Source organism: Xenia sp. Carnegie-2017, unplaced genomic scaffold, assembly GCF_021976095.1.
Source record: "Xenia sp. Carnegie-2017 unplaced genomic scaffold, XeniaSp_v1 HiC_scaffold_25, whole genome shotgun sequence".
Classification (NCBI taxonomy): domain Eukaryota; kingdom Metazoa; phylum Cnidaria; class Anthozoa; order Malacalcyonacea; family Xeniidae; genus Xenia; species Xenia sp. Carnegie-2017.
The window spans coordinates 2915004-2936494 of NW_025813488.1; the positions used below are offsets into that span (position 1 = coordinate 2915004).

Genomic DNA, 21491 nt, shown 5'->3' on the forward strand with positions numbered 1-21491 from the left:
AAACTCAAAAGGCATTGTTATGCGGTTGCTCGTTGTTATGCACAATCCGAGGAAAAATATACTGTAATAAATTTTTTTTGTTTTTCTCAGGAATTGAAATAAATTATGACGAATTCTACCAAATGGAAACGAAAGCTCAACGCGCCTTATGCAAATGAGGGAAGGTGATTTGCGCACTAGCTTTGATACGGAGTGAACACGATAAAATAAGTTTCTTTGATTCATCGCAAATAATGCTAAAAATTTCATCAGCTAAATCTGTAAAGACGTAAAGCAAGAAAACTTTATTCATATTACACAATTAAATGAAACTATTGCCAATCATGCAGATGAAGCACAAGGTTTTTAAGACTTTTCGCATTTCTTCTTTTCTTTCCATTTTAACTCACAAACCAAAGCAACATGATCGGAAGGCATAACAGGTGATGGTAAAGCCAAATACAACTGGATTTCTTCAATGGATGGGACAGGAATGACAGCATGAACATCAAAATGTGCCTTGCTTGCAAATACGTAATCAATGACACCTGAAAATCCATGAGTATATGCTGTATAATCTGGGAATCCACAAACATTTTGCAAGTTCAAGTTATGGCTGAAGGATGACATCTCCAAGACATTTGATGCAATAAAATCATCTTCATCATCCACGATTTGCAAACTCCAATCTTGATGTGAGCTTTGGAGGAAACCCTCAGACAACAACTGAACAACACCAGAACCTGGCAGGCTGTTAAAATCCCCACAAAATACAACACCAATTCTATAGCCTCCGGGGCGTTCTTTTTCCAATCTATTCTCCAGTTCATTCAATGACTTTTGCACTTCGTTCAACACAATCATAATTTGAAGATTTCTAATGTATGAAGAATCAGGTTTGTAATATAAATGCGTGTTTACGATGCAAATGTAGTCCTGAGGCGAAGGGATGCTTTGCAACACAACAACCTGAGCCAATGTTGTACGACTGATCAATTTTTCATACACAACTGGAAAAGCTTGGATATTTTGAAGTAAGTCAATGTTACAAGTATTGTGAAGCAAAGATTCCTTAAGCTCAAACATATTTTGAGATACCAACTCAAATTTCATCTTGTCAAAGAATATTGCTTCACCCTCAAGCATCACACCCGACTTGTACCTCACTGTACCAGTATATCCTCTTGCATTCATCATCGGTTTCAAGTAATGATCAAACAAACGTCGACCGCATTCTTGCAGACAAACAATATCACCATGATAGCCTACAATCTCCTTCAATAAAAGCTGTTGTCTGTAGTCAATCTCAAGAGCATATTTTGGACAATAACCGTACAAAGTCTCACATGTAGCCTCATCATCTAAGTAGCAATCAGCAAGAATGTTATAGGACACAACACGTAATATGTCTTCATCTATTGTAGGTTTTATTGTGTAGAGATGTCGAGATTCAAAAGGCATAAATCCTGGAGCAGCCTGGACGACTGACACAGAGGTTACATCAAACCAATTGTGAGCAGTTTTTTCATGACTACCAGCCTTACATGAAAACCTGATGATGCAGCCAATATCATCAACAGCAGGCTCATATATGAAGTTTTGACTGACTTCTATCCACAGCGACTCACCACTCCTGTCCAGATTTTCATCAACATCTAAAGTGCATGAATTTACAACATCCAATTTTTCTGAACATTTGAACCATTTAAATTGTGAATTGGCTTCATTGGCAAATTCAAGCTTGAGAGTTGGCACAATAGGGAAATTAGCCATAATGACAGACGGTATCTTAGCAGAATTAACAATTGGAGTGTTTTCTTCAACAGAAAACTTAAATTCTCCAATGTTCAACATATTGCCAGTTTTCCAGCCTTGAATGTTGGAAATTTCCTCGTTGACGATTTGTCCATTCGGCCAGAGCAATTGAACGTGAATGTGATTTGATATCTCCTGTTTTCTTCCCTTCTTTTTCCCATTTTCACCTCCCTTATCCTGAGCTTTTTGTACTGATATGCCAATTCGTTTCAATGTTTTCCCAATTGATTCGGCCGAATTTCTAGACATGCGAAAAGATTTACCATGTAAGTTGAATAAAAGCTTTAAATTGAGGATACCATTCACGGTCTCGGAGTAAACTGATAGGTAATTCATATTTTTCTTTTAGAAATTGTTTTAAATTTAAGATAAATGATAAGTCTTGATGTTCATTATTTTTCGGAGTTTTGTTGAGCCAGCAATAGATGTTCAGCGGCATGCTGACTTCATGTTATATTGGTATAAAATTTATTATTTTCGTTATTTTTTATTGACAGTAACAAAAAAGTTACTGATATTTCCTTTTAATTTTGCCTTTTTTTTGGCGGTTCACGAGTTTTAGGACGACTCACTGTCATATCTCTCGCGTCTTTCAACTCCAACGCAAAATGATAATCGCCATGTTCCGTCTTTTTTGAGCTTGCTATCTTTTCACCACATTTAGCACAAACAAAATAGTCGACATCCCTATCTTCCAAAGTATATTTTCCCTCTACACTTCCCACATAACTCGCCGGGGATTTAGCGTTGTTATGGCCGTCTAACTTTTGACGAACGGCGTATTTTTGAATGCCATTTAAAGTACGTTTTTTCTGTTGATGTGGGTTGCAAGATTCAGCAGAACCCAAAAATTGCTGAATTTCATGTTTGATACTGTCAGGTAACTCATTCACAACGCCAGCATCAATTTCGTTTTTCTTATAACCAAACGCTTTCTGCGTACTACTATTTTCATAAGTATTTCTATGGAGAGTTTCCAAACTTTCGTCGCACTTTGTTTCGACACATTCTCTGAAAGTTCTCTGACTATTTGGTGCTTTACAATCCACATTATGAGAAGTTGTTGGTAACGAGTTGTTGGTAAGTTCTTCCTTGGAGCTGTCATCGCAATTTTTTACTGTCTGTGTTTCACTGATCTTCCCGTTCGATTTCTTTCCAAAGAAAGATGAAATTGAGGAAACGCCGGAAGTTGATTTTGAATTTTCTTCAAATTTACTTGCATTCAAAGACAAACACGTCACTCCAGGCTTCCTGCAGCAAGTCAAGGAACATTAAAAGTAAGTTAGCAAAAATATTCTCCATAAAATATGAAAGACTGCAAAAATTCAATTCAAATTTAACGCTATGTGTTGTACTAACCACTGATCACCTTGTCCACAGTTAAATGATTTCAACGCATTCAAGGCACTCTCACAAATCGCCTCAGGTTCCAAACTTTTCAAAGCAAAAGAACGTACGGCCGAAGTTTGATCTTCTGTTCTCAAACCAACTGCCACCAGTTTCGCACACCGATTGTTCTAAATCCACAAACATTAAATCGCGATGGAAAACTGACAAGTTCTTGACTTATGTGGTACTCATTTTCAAAAATTTTGATAAGTTCACCTTCATTTCTTCAATTTTCAGTCGCTCACTGAGCTCACTCGACAACTGGAGTAACCAGTAGCGAACTTTATCCTTCGAAATAAGTCGCGCTTTCCCAGTGAAGTTCTTCCCACAACCACATGATTTCGACAGCTGTCTGGCTCTTACTGGTTCATGTTCAATTCCACGACACATGTCGTAAAGCCAGATTCTAAATAAAAACACTATGTTTTAAGGAGGTGAACATCGAAGAGATTTTTAAGCTCGAGTTCTTATTGAACCTAGTTGTTCTGGCTTCAACACATAGCTAAGATTGGTTTACACATTCAATTACAAAAAAAGTAGCCTGAAACTTTTTTTCAAATGCTTTATTTCTGTAAAAAATTCTTCCTTTTGGAGCAACGTGTTTCAAATGCATTAAACGACAAAAAGAAAAACCATTATTTTCACTCGCCATGATTTACGAGAACATTTCAATGCCCCTTATTACCCAGATTTTTCCCCGAAGTTTCGTTGTAGTTCCTCCTTTGAAAATTTCGTCAACTGAGACATGAACTCCACTTTAAGTCGCTCTGTTACACAATTCCCAAACTTTCCACCAAAGAATCTCCTAAATTGAAAGATACAAAAGCAGTTTAAATAGCGCATATAGCAAAAAATCGTTTCTTCAAAAATATCATGGAGAGTTGTTCAATGCATGAACAATACACCAAATAAAGTTGTAGATAAACATAGATTACTGGTTTAAGAGTTTATAAAGATGTAGATAATCATGGATTACTGGTTAAAGAGTTTATAAAGATGTAGATAATCATAGATTACTTGTTTAAGAGTTTATAAAGATGTAGATAATCATAGATTACTGGTTAAAGAGTTTATAAAGATGTAGATAATCATGGATAACTGGTTAAAGAGTTTATAAAGATGTAGATAATCATGGATTACTGGTTAAAGAGTTTATAAAGATGTAGATAATCATAGATTACTTGTTCAAGAGTTTATAAAGATGTAGATAATCATAGATTACTGGTTAAAGAGTTTATAAAGATGTAGATAATCATGGATAACTGGTTTAAGAGTTTATAAAGATGTAGATAATCATGGATAATTGGTTTAAGAGTTTATAAAGATGTAGATAATCATGGATAACTGGTTAAAGAGTTTATAAAGATGTAGATAATCATGGATAACTGGTTAAAGAGTTTATAAAGATGTAGATAATCATGGATAACTGGTTAAAGAGTTTATAAAGATGTAGATAATCATGGATAACTGGTTAAAGAGTTTATAAAGATGTAGATAATCATGGATAACTGGTTAAAGAGTTTATAAAGATGTAGATAATCATGGATAACTGGTTTAAGAGTTTATAAAGATGTAGATAATCATGGATAATTGGTTTAAGAGTTTATAAAGATGTAGATAATCATGGATAACTGGTTAAAGAGTTTATAAAGATGTAGATAATCATGGATAACTGGTTAAAGAGTTTATAAAGATGTTGAATGTTATTACCAACTTTATGGATTGTTTATCACACAAAATCAATGCACCAACCATGTGAAGTGTGATGAATATGTCACAATGATTATCAAATGTTAGTTGTCTTCCTTGTAGTCAATACTGGTGTTTTCATAACAAAAGAACAGGAGGAACCTGTCTTCGTTTACAACATAAACTTACACTTTCTTGATTGGCATACTTTCAAAAAACATAGGAACAGACTTTGAAGGAAGTATTGTCTGTTGATTTGGTTTATGGGTTCCTGCAGCAAGTTTTGCCAAAACCTAAAACAAATTTGATAATGCATATTTATATATACATTCACTATCCAATAACAACAGTCATTTTGTACGTTAGCACCATTAGAATACAATCCCACAATGCCCTAACATACACGAAAGATGTAATAACCTTATTGTATGAAATACCAGCTGAACAGGTAAAACCTGTTTTCTCCTTCACTGCATCTCTTGCTCGTTGAATTATAATGCCTGCCATGGCCAGACATCTGTTTCTTTGATCAGACAATGCAGCCATCCACTGACCCCTTGTAACTGGAATGTTCATATCTGTTGAATAACCAATGATATGACTGCATGCCATTGTCATTTCAACTAATTGATCCAATGTTGTATTCTCCAGTTCCCTTTGTACAAGAAATTCAAGTTATGAAAATTTAAGATGATAGTTTCATCACGAAAACTGTATCTTTTATGAAAAACGTATTCGAAGTAAACCTTTCAACTTTGTCGGTTAAATCGAGATAAGCTTCATCAACACTGGCACGTTCACAAATATCAGCAAAATTATGCAACACTTGCATGACCTCTGCACATGCGTCACGATATCGAGTCAAATCAGCTTTGCCTCTCAACTCTGGTACTCTACACAGTACTATTTGCGGACATTTAGCTTTGGCTTCGTCACCTCGCATTTGTCGAGTAACGCCGAATTTACGGGCCTCGTAACTCACCGCGATAATCCTGGTGAATAAAAAAATAATTTCTAAGTTATCAAATGTTCACCTTACTCATCTATACAACAGAAAACAACTGTCATCACACGAATTTTAACTGATGCGTACAACATTTTAAGCAAAGGATAGTTACTGTGGTTTGAAAAAAGATCAAACACTAACAACTCATCAACAACTTCATTTATACTAGAAGCAAGACAGTAGCACATCTGAGACAGACACAGCACAACTTACCCACCGCCTTTCCAAGTATTGTATTGAACTACAGCACATGGTTTGCCAATAATACTCGGATTTAAACGCTGCTCGACTTGCACATAAAAACAATCCATGTCTACAAGAGCGATCGTACGATCGCGAGGCATTTTTCATGTCAATACTGCGAATCTTTGAATTGAAGGAAATCAAAAATCTCCGCCATCATGAAAATTTAACACCCGACCCAGTCCCTCGTTCGCCATCCTAATCCGTCCTAATCTAACTGAGGTAGTAAATCCGATTGCTTAATCCATAATGTATGATTTATTTTTAACTTAAACATAACATTCTACAATCAGGTTCCTTCAAATGTTGACTAAAATCATCAAATAATTATATAGTATTTACATATTTTAAATTTGAAGCACTGTCTAATTGCTAATTTCGCTTTTAACAGCATTTGGTAAATAAAATAATCAATTTCTATTCCTGATCATGACATTTTTGTTATGTTATGTCAGCCTTTATGTTTTTGCCACATCACTAAAATAATTTCAATGATAAAAAAGATTTTCAAATTTATCTCTATCTACACATGAGTATAGGGAGTACAAAACAAGACACGAAATGCTGATTCCTTGGCTAGTCTTCATACATTTTACATTGTTGTGTGAGTTGAGGATGTGTTGGTCCAAAATTCACTTCTAGCCAAGAAACTATAGCCAAACAAACATAATATAGCACAGGATTTCAGTTGTCAAAAACACAGATTGAACGCCTTTTCGAAAACCAAATTCATTGTCATCATGTAATAACTTTCTTTTTCTGGATATTTTGAACAACTCAGATCCTGAATTCCCTACATGATATTTGTTTGAAATTCCACAACGCCATTTCTCTTCTTAATCATTTTAAATTTTAACAAGACATTTATTAAAGGACTGTCTTTCATGGTTTTACTTCTCTACAGAATGATTAATTTAAATCCTGGAACTTTTAGTATTCCCAAATTTCGAAAGTTGAAGTTTTAGTTGCATGTTTTCTTCTCGTTCCTGTCACAAAGATTAAATGTGAAATGTTTTTATTACATGGATGATTTTCTAATTTACAAGTCAAATCCTGGGTTCTAGGCTAATGTACTTCGCAAGCATATATGGAAGACCTTGGTACAGATGGGGATAAGGAGAATTATATGAAGACATTACTGGTCACCGACGGACAAAAATTTCTCTTTCTACGTCGTCCAGATTACTGCAGTCCGGAAAATGACTGTTGGCGTTGGCATATTAAGATGACTACAGCTAAGGTTGTCAAAACGTCAGTCAACATCAACACCAACAGTCTTTCTCAGGACTCTACTAACCTGGACGATCTACATCTAAAAACATCAAACATTTAAATACATTCGGAGTTTAAAATATTTACTTTACAACGAATTGAACCGGAAAACGGATAAGTTGTCGATCAGTTGTCACAAACCAGGGGTCGTCAATTTTAGATAAACTTTACCTTTTGCAAGAAGAAAGATAATTCTGTTACTTTCTTCTCCAACTCCGTTATACGGTGAAAACCCTCCTTTGATGACAGCAACCTTAACAAGAGAACAGGAAATGATTTCTTGTTCAAGTCCGTTCGTTTAGATTAACAGCATGTTTTTGTTTAAAAAATCTTTAAAAACGCGTTTCTGGATGAATGGAGCATGCACCTGTTTCTTCGATAATGAAGCCAATCAAAATCCTTACGTATCCTATATTGATGTGATTATGAATATCATTAATTAACAACCAATTAATCATTTTAATAAACGATTAATTACCCATATTGCCAAACGTTAATCTGCTAATTAATCACATATATAATGAGAGATAGTATGATAATGAAGTCATTAATTAATATGATAACGAAGTCATTAATTTCATAAAGTAAACAACAGTTGTTGACTTATTGAGGCTGCTTAGGACACAGCCGATTAAGTAAAACGATTTTTAAGGAAATTCTATTCGCAGCTTTTTGTAATTGGTAAATACTTCATTCAAGGTATTTCTACTACTGAATCTTCAATCTTCATTAAATATCAACTTACGTCTGTCGGGAGGCTGTTAGGTTGTCAATACTCTATTAACAAAAGCAGAGAAACGTTAACAAAAGCAGAGAAAACGTTAACAAAAGCAGAGAAAACGTTAACAAAAGCAGAGAAAACGTTAACAAAAGCAGAGAAACGTTAACAAAAGCAGAGAAAACGTTAACAAAAGCAGAGAAACGTTAACAAAAACAGAGAAAACGTTAAGAAAAGCAGAGAAAACGTTAAGAAAAGCAGAGAAACGTTAAGAAAAGCAGAAAACGTTAACAAAAGCAGAGAAAACGTTAACAACAAATATGTTTGCAAATGATAAAACATAACTCCATCAAACCTCAGAATGTATATCATTCAAACTTAGTAATTTTTCGTCAAAACTATGTCTGCGTGGTGTCGAGTTGATGATTGTATTTTGACCAAGAGCCAATGACGCAACTATTGGAGTCCCATCTAAAAAAGGAAAGTTATACTCTTATATAAAGTCGACATTCACTGCTGCCGTCGAGAGGACTCTACTTTTACTTAAGGAATGATATCTTCATCAGGAGTGATCTGATGTTGAAACTTGAGTTCTTATATACTCCAGTCTAGTATCTTCATCAGGAGTGATTTGATGTTGAAACTTGAGTTCTTATATACACCAGTCTAGTGTCTTCATCAGGAGTGATCTGATGTTGAAACTTGACTCCTCATGTACACCAGTCCAGTTTTTTCATCAAGAATGATCCGATATTGAAAATTCGATCAGTACTTCTTTTTCAATAATGAAACAGACTTTGTCGTGGTGACAAACTTAAAGATGGAGTTCAAAATAGCAAATACCATGGTGAATGGTGATAATAACAATGTAATAGTTCTTAAAAGAACTGTTTTAACCAGAACACTAAGCCAACAATTCAAAGGAACCGTTATTTACAGCTAGAAAGAGACACTACGCATTTCGGCAGACTACTCGTCAGGTGTCAACGTCTGCTAAATGAGAACCTCCAAACCATGCTATATTTATAACGTTACAAAAGGTCAATGTCATCCTTATTTTTAGAGGTTCTCATTTAGCAGACGTTTACACCTGACGAGTAGTCTGCCGAAATGCATAGCGTCTCTTTCTAGCTGTAAATAACGGTTCCTTTGAATTGTTGGCTTAGTGTTCTGGTTAAAACAGTACTTTTAAGAACTATTACAATGTTATTATCACCATTCACCATGGTATTTGCTATTTTGAAATACTTCTTTTTCCTCATCAAAAAATAAAAAAAATCATACCTGAAGGAAATCTTGTTCTTAACGTGATATTGGAGTCCAGCATTTTCTTTGTTTCAGGTTTCTCATCCTTCGTCTTTGACAAATTCTTTCCCCACGAGGCAAGCATTTGCTCCGTGTGCGCGAGGGTTGAGGATGCGTCACGTGACATGGCGTCAGTTTGACTTAAAAGATACGACATCTCGTTAATCAATGGATTATCACTACTGTTTTCCTTAGAAAGCGACAACTGTGACTCTGACTGCTTTGACTTAGTGCCCTCGTTCAAAACTCGAAGATTGTTCTCGCGACTAGGGCGCCTACTGGTGTCGGGTGATGCTTTGGCAACGCGTTGTTTCCCAGCAATCTTTGATATACGTTCATCGACCAACTCCGGAGTGATTCCCGTTTTGTTCTTGACAAAGTACGGCACTTTATTAGCGCGGGTATCTTTCTCCGGTGGGCGCGAGGGAGCTTGGGATGCACTGTCATTAGGCAATTGAGTAGTGCTGTCATTTGGTGACATCATGCTAATCCTGGTCTGTGAAACAATCTTCGCTTTCTCGTCCCTTACTCGTCTCGGTTCTACATCAGGATAGTGAAATGCTTCCGTCTCTTGACCAGGCCCCCGGCTGTGATAAACAGCAGTAGTAAAGGGCCGTGGGGAATAAAGGTACATGTTATCACTTTGATCACGGATCAAACCCTGTCTTATCCGGGGGGTTAGGGCGGCTGAATTTTCACGAGACACTATCACTTCTTCGCGATTCACAGTCCGAGGTAACGTGTTGCTATGTATTCGTGCGGTCCTAGTCAAGCTACCCGTGTTATCCCCTGATATCCCGTTGGACTTTGACCGCACGACAACAGTTGTTGAACTTTTTACACCTGGAGAGTTGGTCTCCCGGGCATTATACGTATCCATGACTCCGGGACTCTTTGCCGTAGTACTTGTAATTTCAGCTCGAATGCCTATCTTCTTACTGACGATGCGTTTCGAGGATACGGGTTTTTTCACTCCACCGGAGCTTGGCTCTCTTTCCGAATCACTATAAGGTTCACTCGTGGGAAGCGACTCGTTGGACGCACTAGACAAATGGCTTTCCGAGTCCACGAGAGCATGCCGAGGTATTGTAGGTGGCCTGCGGTTTTTTCGATTGTTTTTAACCTGGGGGGAGTGGTCTGAGGTGGTGCCTCCAAATGCCTTTTCGATTTTATCTACATATTCCGACATGACTTGCTCATTTTCACGAAAAGTCTCAACTGTCGTAATATGAGGCCCTAATGTCGTCTCTTTGTATGTTCTGCGCATGCCTTCTTGACCATTGTTAGGATCCCATGGCTCTGACTTCGACCTTGAATGAATGATCTCAAGACGGGGGTGCAGGCCTTCGGGCGGGGACAAGTTGTTAGCAGGAGAGTTATTTCGCATTATACTCATCCCGCGCCTTTCATCTTGAGCAGTGTATTCAGGGGGGCGTGTTGGTTTAGAACCTGGATACGGAGGAGCACGTTGAGTATTTCGTGGATTATGTGTTTCACCACGTGCGCGAGCACTAAGTTTCGATTGCAGTAGGTCAGCGGCTGCACGCTTGTCGGCAATTTTTGGTGTGGAGCGCGAGTAAAGATAGGTACGGGTCTGTGACTCAGGACTTGTATGCTCATCTCCTCGTCTCGAGTCCGCTGACCTTGTGGTAGAAGGGTCAGAGCGAGGTATATACTTGAGAGAGACAACAGTTTCCCCACCATTTATTTGGTTTGGTGTTCTCTTCGAATCAGAAAATGAGTAAGTGTTATTACAGTTCGACGTATTGCGCTCTTGAGAATTGGATGATCTTTGTTGATTCTCGAGCTCGGAGTGCCTAAAGCGAGAGATGTGAAAATGCATTTTCAAATTTTGATCACGTATTTTCATGAAGGGAGTTTCCCCATGTCCACAACATATGAAGATATTGTTATGTTGCGATCTTAAAAACATGTTATCCTTCATTCGTCAGTGTTTCAACACTCGAGAGGGACAAAGCAATGCTTACACTAACTCAATCCACAAAAACCAGCAATCAAATTACATTCAAACGGCAACAAAGATTTCTCGGTGTAATAATGCCCAAATCTAACCGACCAAATAAAATTCGTAGTACATTGATGTAAGATAATGTCGTAGAACAATCAATCTTGTCACAACTGTCTTTTACACAAACTACTTTACCTGTCATCACTATTTGTCGGTGAGCTTGGTCTTCGTACCCAAGGCATGCCATTGTGATTAGGTCTGCTCTCATCAATGCTCTGGCTTGAATCATAGACTCGAGACGAGTTTGAATATGTTGCCGTTTCAGCCTCGTAGATAGTTGAATGTAGACTACGATCCATTGACTGTTGATATTTTACAGCGTTGAACGTGCTGAGCGACGACTCCTTGGGAGAATTGTAGTTAATTGCAGCGAGTTGTACACCCCTGGAAAGACATTTCACATTTGACGTTATGTTCGGCTGTGTTAATGAGTTATGTTGATACTTTAGTATTTATATATTCTTGTCTAGTGCATTCACTCGCTGACATAGCCAGTCCGTAAATTTGATCCGGCTACATGCAAATTTTTCTAAGTTCATTTAATAGACAAAAAATAGATTTCAAATAAAATGAATAACGATGATGAACTGAAATTTACATTGCTGTACCAAAACTTGCAGGCTAACGAAGCTACTGCACTCATTGGGAGTGATCTTATGTTGAAGCATGAGTATTCATTTCCTCCAGTCTAATGTCTTCATCAGGAGTGATCTGATGTTGAAATTTGAGTTCTTATATACTCCAGTCAACTGTCTTCATCAGGAGTGATCTGATGTTGAAACTTGAATCATTATATACTCCAGTCTAGTGTCTTCATCAGGAGTGATATGATGTTAAAACTTGAGTTCTTATATACTCCAGTCTAGTGTCTCCATCAGGAGTTATCTGATGTTGAAACTTGAGTTCTTATACACCCCAGTCTGATGTCTTCATCAGGAGTGATCTGATGTTGGAACTTGAGTCCTTACATACCGTAGTCTAATGTCTTCATTAATGAGTGATCTGGTTTTGAAACGCGAGATTTTTTCACTTAGATCTGGTGTGTTCATTAGAAATAGTTTAATACTCAAAAGTAAATTATATATAATGCTTAAGTTTATTAGAACATATCAACATACTTTCGAGGTTTGCCGTCGGGGAATGGGGGAATGACGACTACAGGCACGTGACCTGGACGTCGAAGTTCGTAACCATTTCTTCATACGTCATCATAGCAACGGGATGGCTAAAAATCTACAAAAACGAGTTCAGCAAATGGACAACTCTCGAATAAAGAAATATGGTTATGTCTCTCCTTACCTCAACCAATCGTGAATTTTGTTTAAGACCAGCGACATGCGCAAGTCCATTTTGTTCAACATCAACAACCATACCCTCGCTGTGTACATTGAAACCAAGTTGTCCAGAGCTGTGGCGTCGTAGTGTCATCGCGATAGTCTTAAGAAATAATCGTGAGATCTAGCTCAAAATAAAGCTGATCATCGCGTCCACAAAATTCATATCGTTTTCCTACCTGACAGCCGATTGTGACCACTTCAAGCCGTCTCAAAATGCTGGGTATATCTTCTGAGGATGGTAAATTCAACACAAGGCAATCCCCTACACCATGAAAAACTTTCAGCCTGAAGATAGAAAAGAAATTTCATAGAAAACAACAAGTACAACGCTTTGTAAAATAAGATAAATTAAAATGTTGGCTTACTTCTGCGACATTGGTGTCCAGCCTATTATCGCCTTACATGGTATGAAGAATATGGCTTCCTACATGAATGAATAATTTAATCAATGAAAGACTGATATATTTTACTAAAATAATTCACAATTACATCAGTTGTTGAACAATTTTACAAATAATTAAGTGTAAAATAAAAAAAGATTCCTAAATAATTTATTGCGCGTATGTTCACGAATTGAGCCATTTGATGAACAAAGGAATTTTCAAAGAGTTTTGTAGAAGAAACGAGAATATTTACATAACTGTCTCGGATCGTAACTACGAGAATTTACATGGTTAAAAATCTTCTGGAAATTGCATTGATTCTTGCTGTTTTGAAAGAAGAGATAAGGAAAAATTTCACTACTTTCAAATAAACAGGAATTTAATAAACAATCCAAGCTACATACTATCGTAATTTTAACACCGAAGCGTACCTGCAGCAAAACATCACTATTCAGTGGTAAAATTAAAGTAAACAAACCCTGGTCGAGAGATCAATAAGTACAAAAGATTCCACTGAGAGAACCAGAAAGCATTTTATCATTGTCATATTACGATGATCTTCAACCTTTAATTACCAGAGTAAAAATGTCAATTAAAGGGTCTATAGAACAGCAACTTTATGAATCCGTCATATCCCATAAAGTACCTCAACATCCCAAGATAAACCTCCTTTGGATAAAACCTCTGGTTTGACGTTAGGATGGACTTTTTCCTTTTTCTTGGATCCCAAGGAAAACATACCTGATAAAGAACAACAAATGTACTTGAATCGTCACACCCACCCACCCCTCCCAAGTTCATCGATAAGACAACAAATGCACTTGAATCAGCACAATCCCCCACCCCTCCAAAGTGCATCGATAGCACAACAAATGTCGGCACACCCACCCAAAGTTCATCGATAAGACAACAAATGCACTTGAATCAGCACAATCCCCCACCCCTCCCAAGTGCATCGTTAGCACAACAAATGTACTTGAATCGGCACACCCACCCACCCCTCCAAAGTGCATCAATCTTTTTGTATTCAGGAGGGGGTGAACTTCCACTTAATAGAGGAAAGACAGAGGATAAGAAGGAAGGATAAAAGATTGTGCTCCTTACCAAACTTGGCTCCAGTCTCTACTGTGGTGTTAGTCGTGTAGTTCGTTACCAGGTCCCTGAGATACTCGTGTCGCGTCCTCACGGCCATTGCACGAAACTTGTCCGATTTGTGGGCAGCATTTTCAGCATTTATCACTAAAACGAACACGAAGTTACATGACTGTAAATTTTCGATAAAAAGTCTTTGCTTTTGCAGTAAAACATACATTTCGTTACTAGAAACGATTGAAAACCATCTTTATTGGTAAAAACTCCGCCTGCGGGAATTGGAGGACCAAACGCTGGAACGTCTTTCGAACGACTCACTGCAACTCTGTTACAAACGAAAAAAATATTTCAATCATTCCAATAAATAGATTGTTATATGTTTGTAGATGTAGATCGTCCAGGTTGGTATAGTCCTGAGAAGGACTTTTCTTGTTGTTGTTGACTGACGTTTCGACAACCTTAGCGGTAGTCATCTTTAGAGTCAAATGAGGAGTAAACGTCAGGTTAGCCGTATTTGTTATCTGGTTCTTACGTCAAACAATAAAGATAACAAATATGAGTCAAAATGACTCTGAAGATGAAGAATGACACATTTTGACTCTGAAGATGACTACCGCTAAGGTTGTCGAAACGTCAGTCAACATCAACAACAACAGTCCTTCTCAGGACTATACCAACCTGGACGATCTACATTTACAAACATGTAACGATACTCCCGGGTTCAAACCATTTACTGTAAAAATATTGTCGAAACTTTCAAACGCATTCATTAAAACAATCGCCGAATTTCCAGTAAAATATTTTTTGGCTGTAAATCCATTCATATGAACTATCTCTATTTATATAAAATATAGTACGGAGTTCAAAGGATGTTAAAGGATACAAGAGGGTAAACAATGTATACATGAACACTACGTCACTATAGAAAGTATATGAATTTAAATAACCAATCTTCATCATCTCTCAAATTCTGGAGAAGTAAGCACAAATGAACAAATGCACAAACGTTCTTACTGGTATTTCACGTTTGGTGTACATGGATCAAAGACTCGGACGAGAATGAACACGTGCTGAAAATGTGATCGAATACTCTTCGGTGTAAATTGCAACGCACCGGGTTCTTGGAAGACGATAGTAACAATGTCGTTACCAATATGACGTTTACGAAGCAACTAGAGAAGTGACGAGAATAAAGAAGATCAAAACATTTTCGAGGTATGTCAAACGCTTGTTTGACCATTGAACAAATGAGGTATATAAGCAATTCCTCGATCAAGGATACTATGCATGTTGCTTTAGAACGACCTCAAAGTCCTTAAGAAAAATTTTGGGTCAGCAGACATCAACAGTTAGCGACTAAAACTTCAATTCACCCAACCTTTAGCAAGAATCTGTGCCATTACCAACTAAATTGCCCACCTCCCTTCCCCTCCCGCCGCTCTGCCCCAGTCCCCAGACTCCACACGCCCATGTTTCCAAGATATTCTAACCGCACTAACTTGTTGCCTGTTGTTCGATGTCCACGGCAGCATGGTTGACACGTGGAACATGACTTCTCGACCACGAAATCTTCGATACAACGAATAAACGCCGGTGGAGTCATCTGAACGATGGAAAATAAGGCAAATCTTTATCATAATGATTACTTCTTAGAGATAATAGTACATACGGAAAGGCATCTCAAGACAAGTGAAACTGTGCTCTTGAAGCATAGTTAGGTGCAAAAAAAAATAATCGCGAAATTTTGGAAATATTCGTGAACGCTATTCGACAAAAGCTTACTTGTCATACAATAATCGTCAATAATCAAACTTACTCCTATTGTCCAACTGTGCTCTATAACCTTGGAAGCCTTTCAGCATAACTTTTTCACCAATCAAATTCATAAATTCTTCGAAAGCGGGACCAGCTTCCTCTGAAAAACACGAGGCAAAAATCAAACACATCAAAACGCAGTAAACTACAAGTTGTTTACATCAGTGCCGAGACTGGCCCCAAATCATTTAGTCCTGTCAGTTTTTACGAGTTCGCTCAATGGAAAAACAATAGATTTCTAACAGGACAAAACTTGCGGACTGGCTAAGCTAATTGTATTTAATATACTTTGTATACATTATTAACCCCTTAATGACCGAGCGCGAGGTCTTTACGGAGAAATAACGGGCCGAGCCCGTAGGGCGAGGTTTGTACAAAAAGACAGAGGTCCGATATTTCTCAGTAAAGACCGAGAAAGCGAGGTTATTAAAAGGATTATATGGCATTATTTGACCTGAAACGAAGCTTGCTTTCTTTCTTGTCCTTGCTGTTTTACGGGTTGATTTTCACTTTTCTAGTTTTCGTCCATAAAAAATAAACTCGTTTAAAATTGTATCGTCTAGATAGTTTAACTGTTTTCCAAGTGTTTTTCTTTCGAATCACATTTGTAAATGTTTTTTTGTTTCGTTTATTTTGCGTTTTGCTGTTTGCTTAACGATGTTTGTTTACATTTGACAGTAAAATTACGCGTTTTGGACCGTGGTCGATTACGGGAAAATAATGGACCGGCAAAAATGTTTCTGAGTCAATCAAAGCGCATCGTTTAGCCGGAGTGACGCTTGCCCTAGAATAATTACCGTTATTGTACATTTCTTCTTCGGTACTTTGACCTGCCTTGCAGTAAAGTATACCAATTTTATGCTGTCTTGTCACCTGCAAGATTATATTGTGATACACAACCGTCAGATTACAGTTTGTCAATTTTACATTCAAATCACCAATACGCAATTGTTCCTTGCGTACAAACAACGTACCCCTTGTTCGTCGAGTTTTAACAGAATTTCAGGCACCTGAAAATTGGAGAAAGGAATGTTTGACAACACGCTTCAGGGCTAGAACTACAAAATGGCGGGGATAAACGGACTCTTTGGTGTTTGAATCCTCTAGACGAAATAATGAGAAAATACGACAAAAGCACAATCAATAGTGAGAATACGTTTTTCCATTTGCATTGAAACTGTTCACTTATAGTTTTCATTCGCATACTTTAACGAATAAACGAAGTCATTAAAATGGACGCAGGGCAGACTGTGTAAAAACAGTCTTAAAGTATACATTTTGGAGATGACGTACACTCTTTCTTGGCATTATAAATATCGGTAGATTGTAAATTTTCATTTAGCAGACGTTGACACCTGAGGAGTAGTCTCCCGAAATGCATCGTGTCATTTAATTTAGAACTATTGGTTTAGTGCTCTTTACTAAAAACAGTTCTTTTAAGAGCTATCAACTTATTATATTACTTTTACCATTCACTATGGTATTTGCTATCTTTAGAACTATTTTCATTCACGAAGTCAGTACTGAAGGCTTTACTACGTACCTTTGGGGTTGGCATTGCAAGTTTCAGACAACTCAGGTTCAGCTCTGGACAGACATATTCTAAAATATCTTTAGGAGGGAGACCACGTGATGAATTATGACGTGACGTCGACGGTATACATTCCTCCAACAAACTACCACGTAGTGTTTCCATCTAAGGAAAAACAAACATTCAGAGATTACTGATGTGATATCAACAGTTATAAAGTGAAAACAGAATATCTCTGTCCTCGGCTGTGTATAAAGTGTATGAAGACTGTGTACTTACAGCACTTGTTCTGACAATGACCCTGTACTCATACTGTGTATAAAGTGTATGAAAACTGCGTACTTACAGCACTTGTTCTGACAATGACCCTGTACTCATACTGTGTATAAAGTGTATGAAAACTGTGTACTTACAGCACTTGTTCTGACAATGACCCAGTACTCATACTGTGTTAAAGTGTATGAAAACTGTGTACTTACAGCACTTGTTCTGACAATGACCCTGTACTCATACTGTGTTAAAGTAGATTCCTCCGCACTGTTCAACGCAATTTCTGATTTCTCTCTCTTATATGAGATTGCTATAGCACCAAATTTTTCATCCTCCCCGACATAGGTCACGTGATCTGAAATATCGAAACAAATTTCTTTCGAGCCATACATTCATTTTTTTATCAAACAAAATACATGAAATGAGATTAATTCAAATTTCAAAATAGCAAGAGGTAATTTGGATGGAAGTGGTTTGGAGAATGATGTATTGTCGTACAAGGTGTATAGTAGTGAAGCTCTAAAAGAGGTTTTGTTTCTTTTGTGATTTTCATATAAAAATCCTGACACATTTTTTAAATAGTTCATGTACAAGGTTGAAGTAGTAAAATTTCAAGTTTTTTCAAGGATATATCTTGAAAAATTTAAGGAGAAGGAAGACCTTGAATTGCGCACAAAACACGACTAAAGCAAGAAATCATTATTAAAAAATACGATCAAAATTAAAACAAAAAAATTTGAGAGCAAATGGTGTGTTTTCATATGACTTAAAAGTTGCCATGCTGGTAAGTTTCTACAAACTTTTAAAATGTAACAAACAAGTTACTTTTTTGCAATAAAGGGTTAAGATAAAATTTCAACTCCACTTTTCAAGTGGAGCTGCAGTGAAATGAATACAAACGTTTGATAAAAAAAATTTAATTCAAGCACTTTCAAGCACATCTTCATAAATCAATGAGGCCTTTAATTTTTCAATTTATTTTCAAGGACATCCACATTCTTTTGGAACCTGGTCTTCATTGTCAAAAATGTGCCTTATAGATTGTGTTTTCATATATTGTCAAAAAATCAATTTTCCTACTTTCATAAAATGATATAATATTCATCTTGCGGGACGAGACAAGACATAATTCCAATCAAAGAGAATGGTTTGAACAAAGAGCTATGTATTATTACATGTTTGTAGGTACAGGTTAGTGCAATCTAAAGTAAAACTGTTGGTGGTCACTTGACTCTGAAGATGAATACTGCTAAGGAAGTCAAAATGTCAGTCAACAACAACACACACACCAACAGTCCTTCTTACGACTAACCTGCTAACCTGCACCATTAACACTTTAACAAACTTGTACAATACTTACTTACCTTGGTTATAAAAATAATGTCGATAATAGAAAGCTCCGTGATCAACATGTTCGAACATCTTACGATCCTCCATACTACAAAGATCTGCTGGTTCATTGATCTCCCCCTGTGCAGATTGAGAGTCAAGTATTGTGACTCCAGTTGCACTGAAGACCTGACCACGTCGTATAGAGTCATAAGCAGTGAGCACAACATCTACTGTAGAATGTCGGCGATTTAGACTTCTTTGTCCGTGAAGTGTCTTATACGATGAATTGTAACGAAATTCTCCGAACATCTCATCTTGTTCACCGCCAAGTTCATTACGAAAAAATGGACATGAGAGAACAAGCTCATTAGTTTTATAATCACCTTGTTCATCCTCTCTCATATCTTCAGCACTATTGGACAACTTGTATATCTGCGATTTGTTTGCAATAACTGCTGCGGTTTCACGACCTGATGCTGCTGACGCCCCAGTGATTGTATTTTGTCGCTTCAAGGCATCACCTTTCTTTGAAATGTCATTTGCAATAATATCAAAATCAAATGCAGCACTTTGAACATCATAATGCGCAAATGCCTTTCTCGGTTTCTCCCAATCTCTTTCATCCTGGATCCCACCTTTGTCGTCAGATTTGTTTTTTCTTGAACTCCCTTTTAATGAGTTCTTGCGTTTCAGATTGAGATATGCTTTCTTGTCTGTCATAGGACTGGCTGTCCCTGAAATCGCAGGTGATTTAAATAATTTACCACTTCCACTCCAGTCTGTGTGGTCATTCCCTTTCTTTGATGTCAAGTTGTTGAGTTTCTGTTCCAATTGTCCTTTAAAACTTGCGTTCTCAAAACGTTTAATAATGTCTTGAAATGTATCTCCAGATTTCGGTCCCTCTCGCATTTCCCCGTTTCTCTGATCATTGCTGGCAACAGACATGGGCATCATATGAACTTCGCTTGTATCGCTCGAGCTACGGACGTGAAAATATTCGGTGTTCGGACCAAAATTGTGTATGGAACCCGTACTCTTTCTCGTCTCGTCGTCTTTGTTATGCTTCAAGAGGTTCGACGATTTTGCTTCTCGTGCTTGTCCCGGGAAATAATTGAATCCTCGCGGCAAAGACGACGGCATACCGTCAAACTGAGTTTGTTCTTCACCATTGTAGACAATACCTTGCCTCTTTGATGACATATTAGAACGATTGTGCTGTATTTTCGACATCTCCAAGCGCATTATTTCACACAACTAGCAATACTGAAAGTATTCGCAGCAAAAGAAATCGTTTTTCCCCTTCGGGAACCTTGATCTCCCTCACAGACTTTTATCTAGACGTCGTAATCGTTGTTGTCATAAGTCATCCAGTACGCTGCTGCACGTTGTGATGATTTGTATCGAAATCTATGTAACTCGTACTGGATTGTATCTCACGAACCGGAACTCAAAGGATCTCTAAAATCACTGACTCGACTAAAAATAACGTCTTGCTTCGACTTCATGCATACAAAGTGCTTCGAGGGGCTTTTTTTTGCACAATGATACACAAACGATCCTCTAGTTAGGGCCGCGGTATAGTGTTACAACAAAAAAAGTTTAATATCTTTCACCGCTAAACTATGGCTCGTTTTCTGATCAGGAGCTGTATTCAAAACGATATCCGATGAAATAATTCGTAGCAACGAAACAACAGCCGAGTTTCGTCGAATGATCTGGTGGCTTTCACGCACAAAATCCTTTCGCTTTGAATGATACAAATAAATGACGATGTAATTATTTATGATTACCTAAATTAATTTACCGTAAATGTTCACCGTTGGCACTTGAAATAACTCAAACGGTAAAAAGATTTTCCCGATGACATCTAACGCCACCTTAAAGAATACGCAGAGGTCTTATCATTGACACATTTATCGCGAAGGAAACCAGGTCAAGACGAATGAGACAAACGCAAGATGTCACAGATAAATCGTTGATGTGCAAGCATTACGCTTCTTTGAAGCTCATTTAGCCATTCTTGAAGAGACGTGTCAAACAATGACACTAAAAGTTACTTCGACTAACCCCTAAAATACACCACGTTGAATGGAAAACAGATTTCTAGTAGTTGAGTAATATCGTCTTTCACAACGTGTCGTCCACTTTGACAATTGAGAACTCAGTCACCTACACAAATTGCTCCCTCCCCCCCATTCATGCATCGGAATGCTATCGTTTGAAATCGTTAAAATTCCGGAAATGATCGTCTTTGCGACACCACCACGAACATTCTTCTATCATCTA

At 37.4% G+C, this 21491-nt stretch overlaps 3 protein-coding genes across 3 annotated transcripts; all 3 read right to left on the reverse strand.

Annotated features, from left to right (window-relative positions):
- Nucleotides 1-269: 269 nt before the first annotated feature.
- On the reverse strand, nt 270-2130 carry LOC124452935 (2',5'-phosphodiesterase 12-like). Its single transcript, XM_047003595.1, has one exon. It carries the CDS (start codon nt 2128-2130, stop codon nt 346-348), a length of 1785 nt encoding a protein of 594 aa, XP_046859551.1. The 3' UTR covers nt 270-345.
- Nucleotides 2111-6336, reverse strand: LOC124452934 (DNA polymerase eta-like). Its single transcript, XM_047003594.1, has 8 exons — nt 6092-6336; nt 5619-5864; nt 5293-5527; nt 5062-5165; nt 3869-3988; nt 3400-3589; nt 3154-3311; nt 2111-3045 (listed from the first exon to the last, which is right to left on the reverse strand). The coding sequence occupies exons 1-8, from the start codon at nt 6220-6222 to the stop codon at nt 2319-2321; spliced, it is 1911 nt and encodes a 636-aa protein (XP_046859550.1). The 5' UTR covers nt 6223-6336; the 3' UTR covers nt 2111-2318.
- Nucleotides 6337-6360: 24 nt separating this feature from the next.
- On the reverse strand, nt 6361-21356 carry LOC124452936 (signal-induced proliferation-associated 1-like protein 1). Its single transcript, XM_047003596.1, is given in 23 exon segments — nt 6361-7107; nt 7565-7646; nt 8139-8170; nt 8467-8582; nt 9396-11233; nt 11581-11829; nt 12564-12630; nt 12633-12678; nt 12745-12882; nt 12959-13067; nt 13148-13206; nt 13644-13730; nt 13812-13906; nt 14270-14404; nt 14476-14582; nt 15272-15429; nt 15757-15860; nt 16074-16172; nt 16870-16945; nt 17047-17082; nt 17616-17768; nt 18083-18228; nt 19238-21356. Coding segments are annotated over 23 exon segments (5214 nt in total). The 5' UTR covers nt 20448-21356; the 3' UTR covers nt 6361-7035.
- Between the last annotated feature and the right edge of the window lie 135 nt (nt 21357-21491).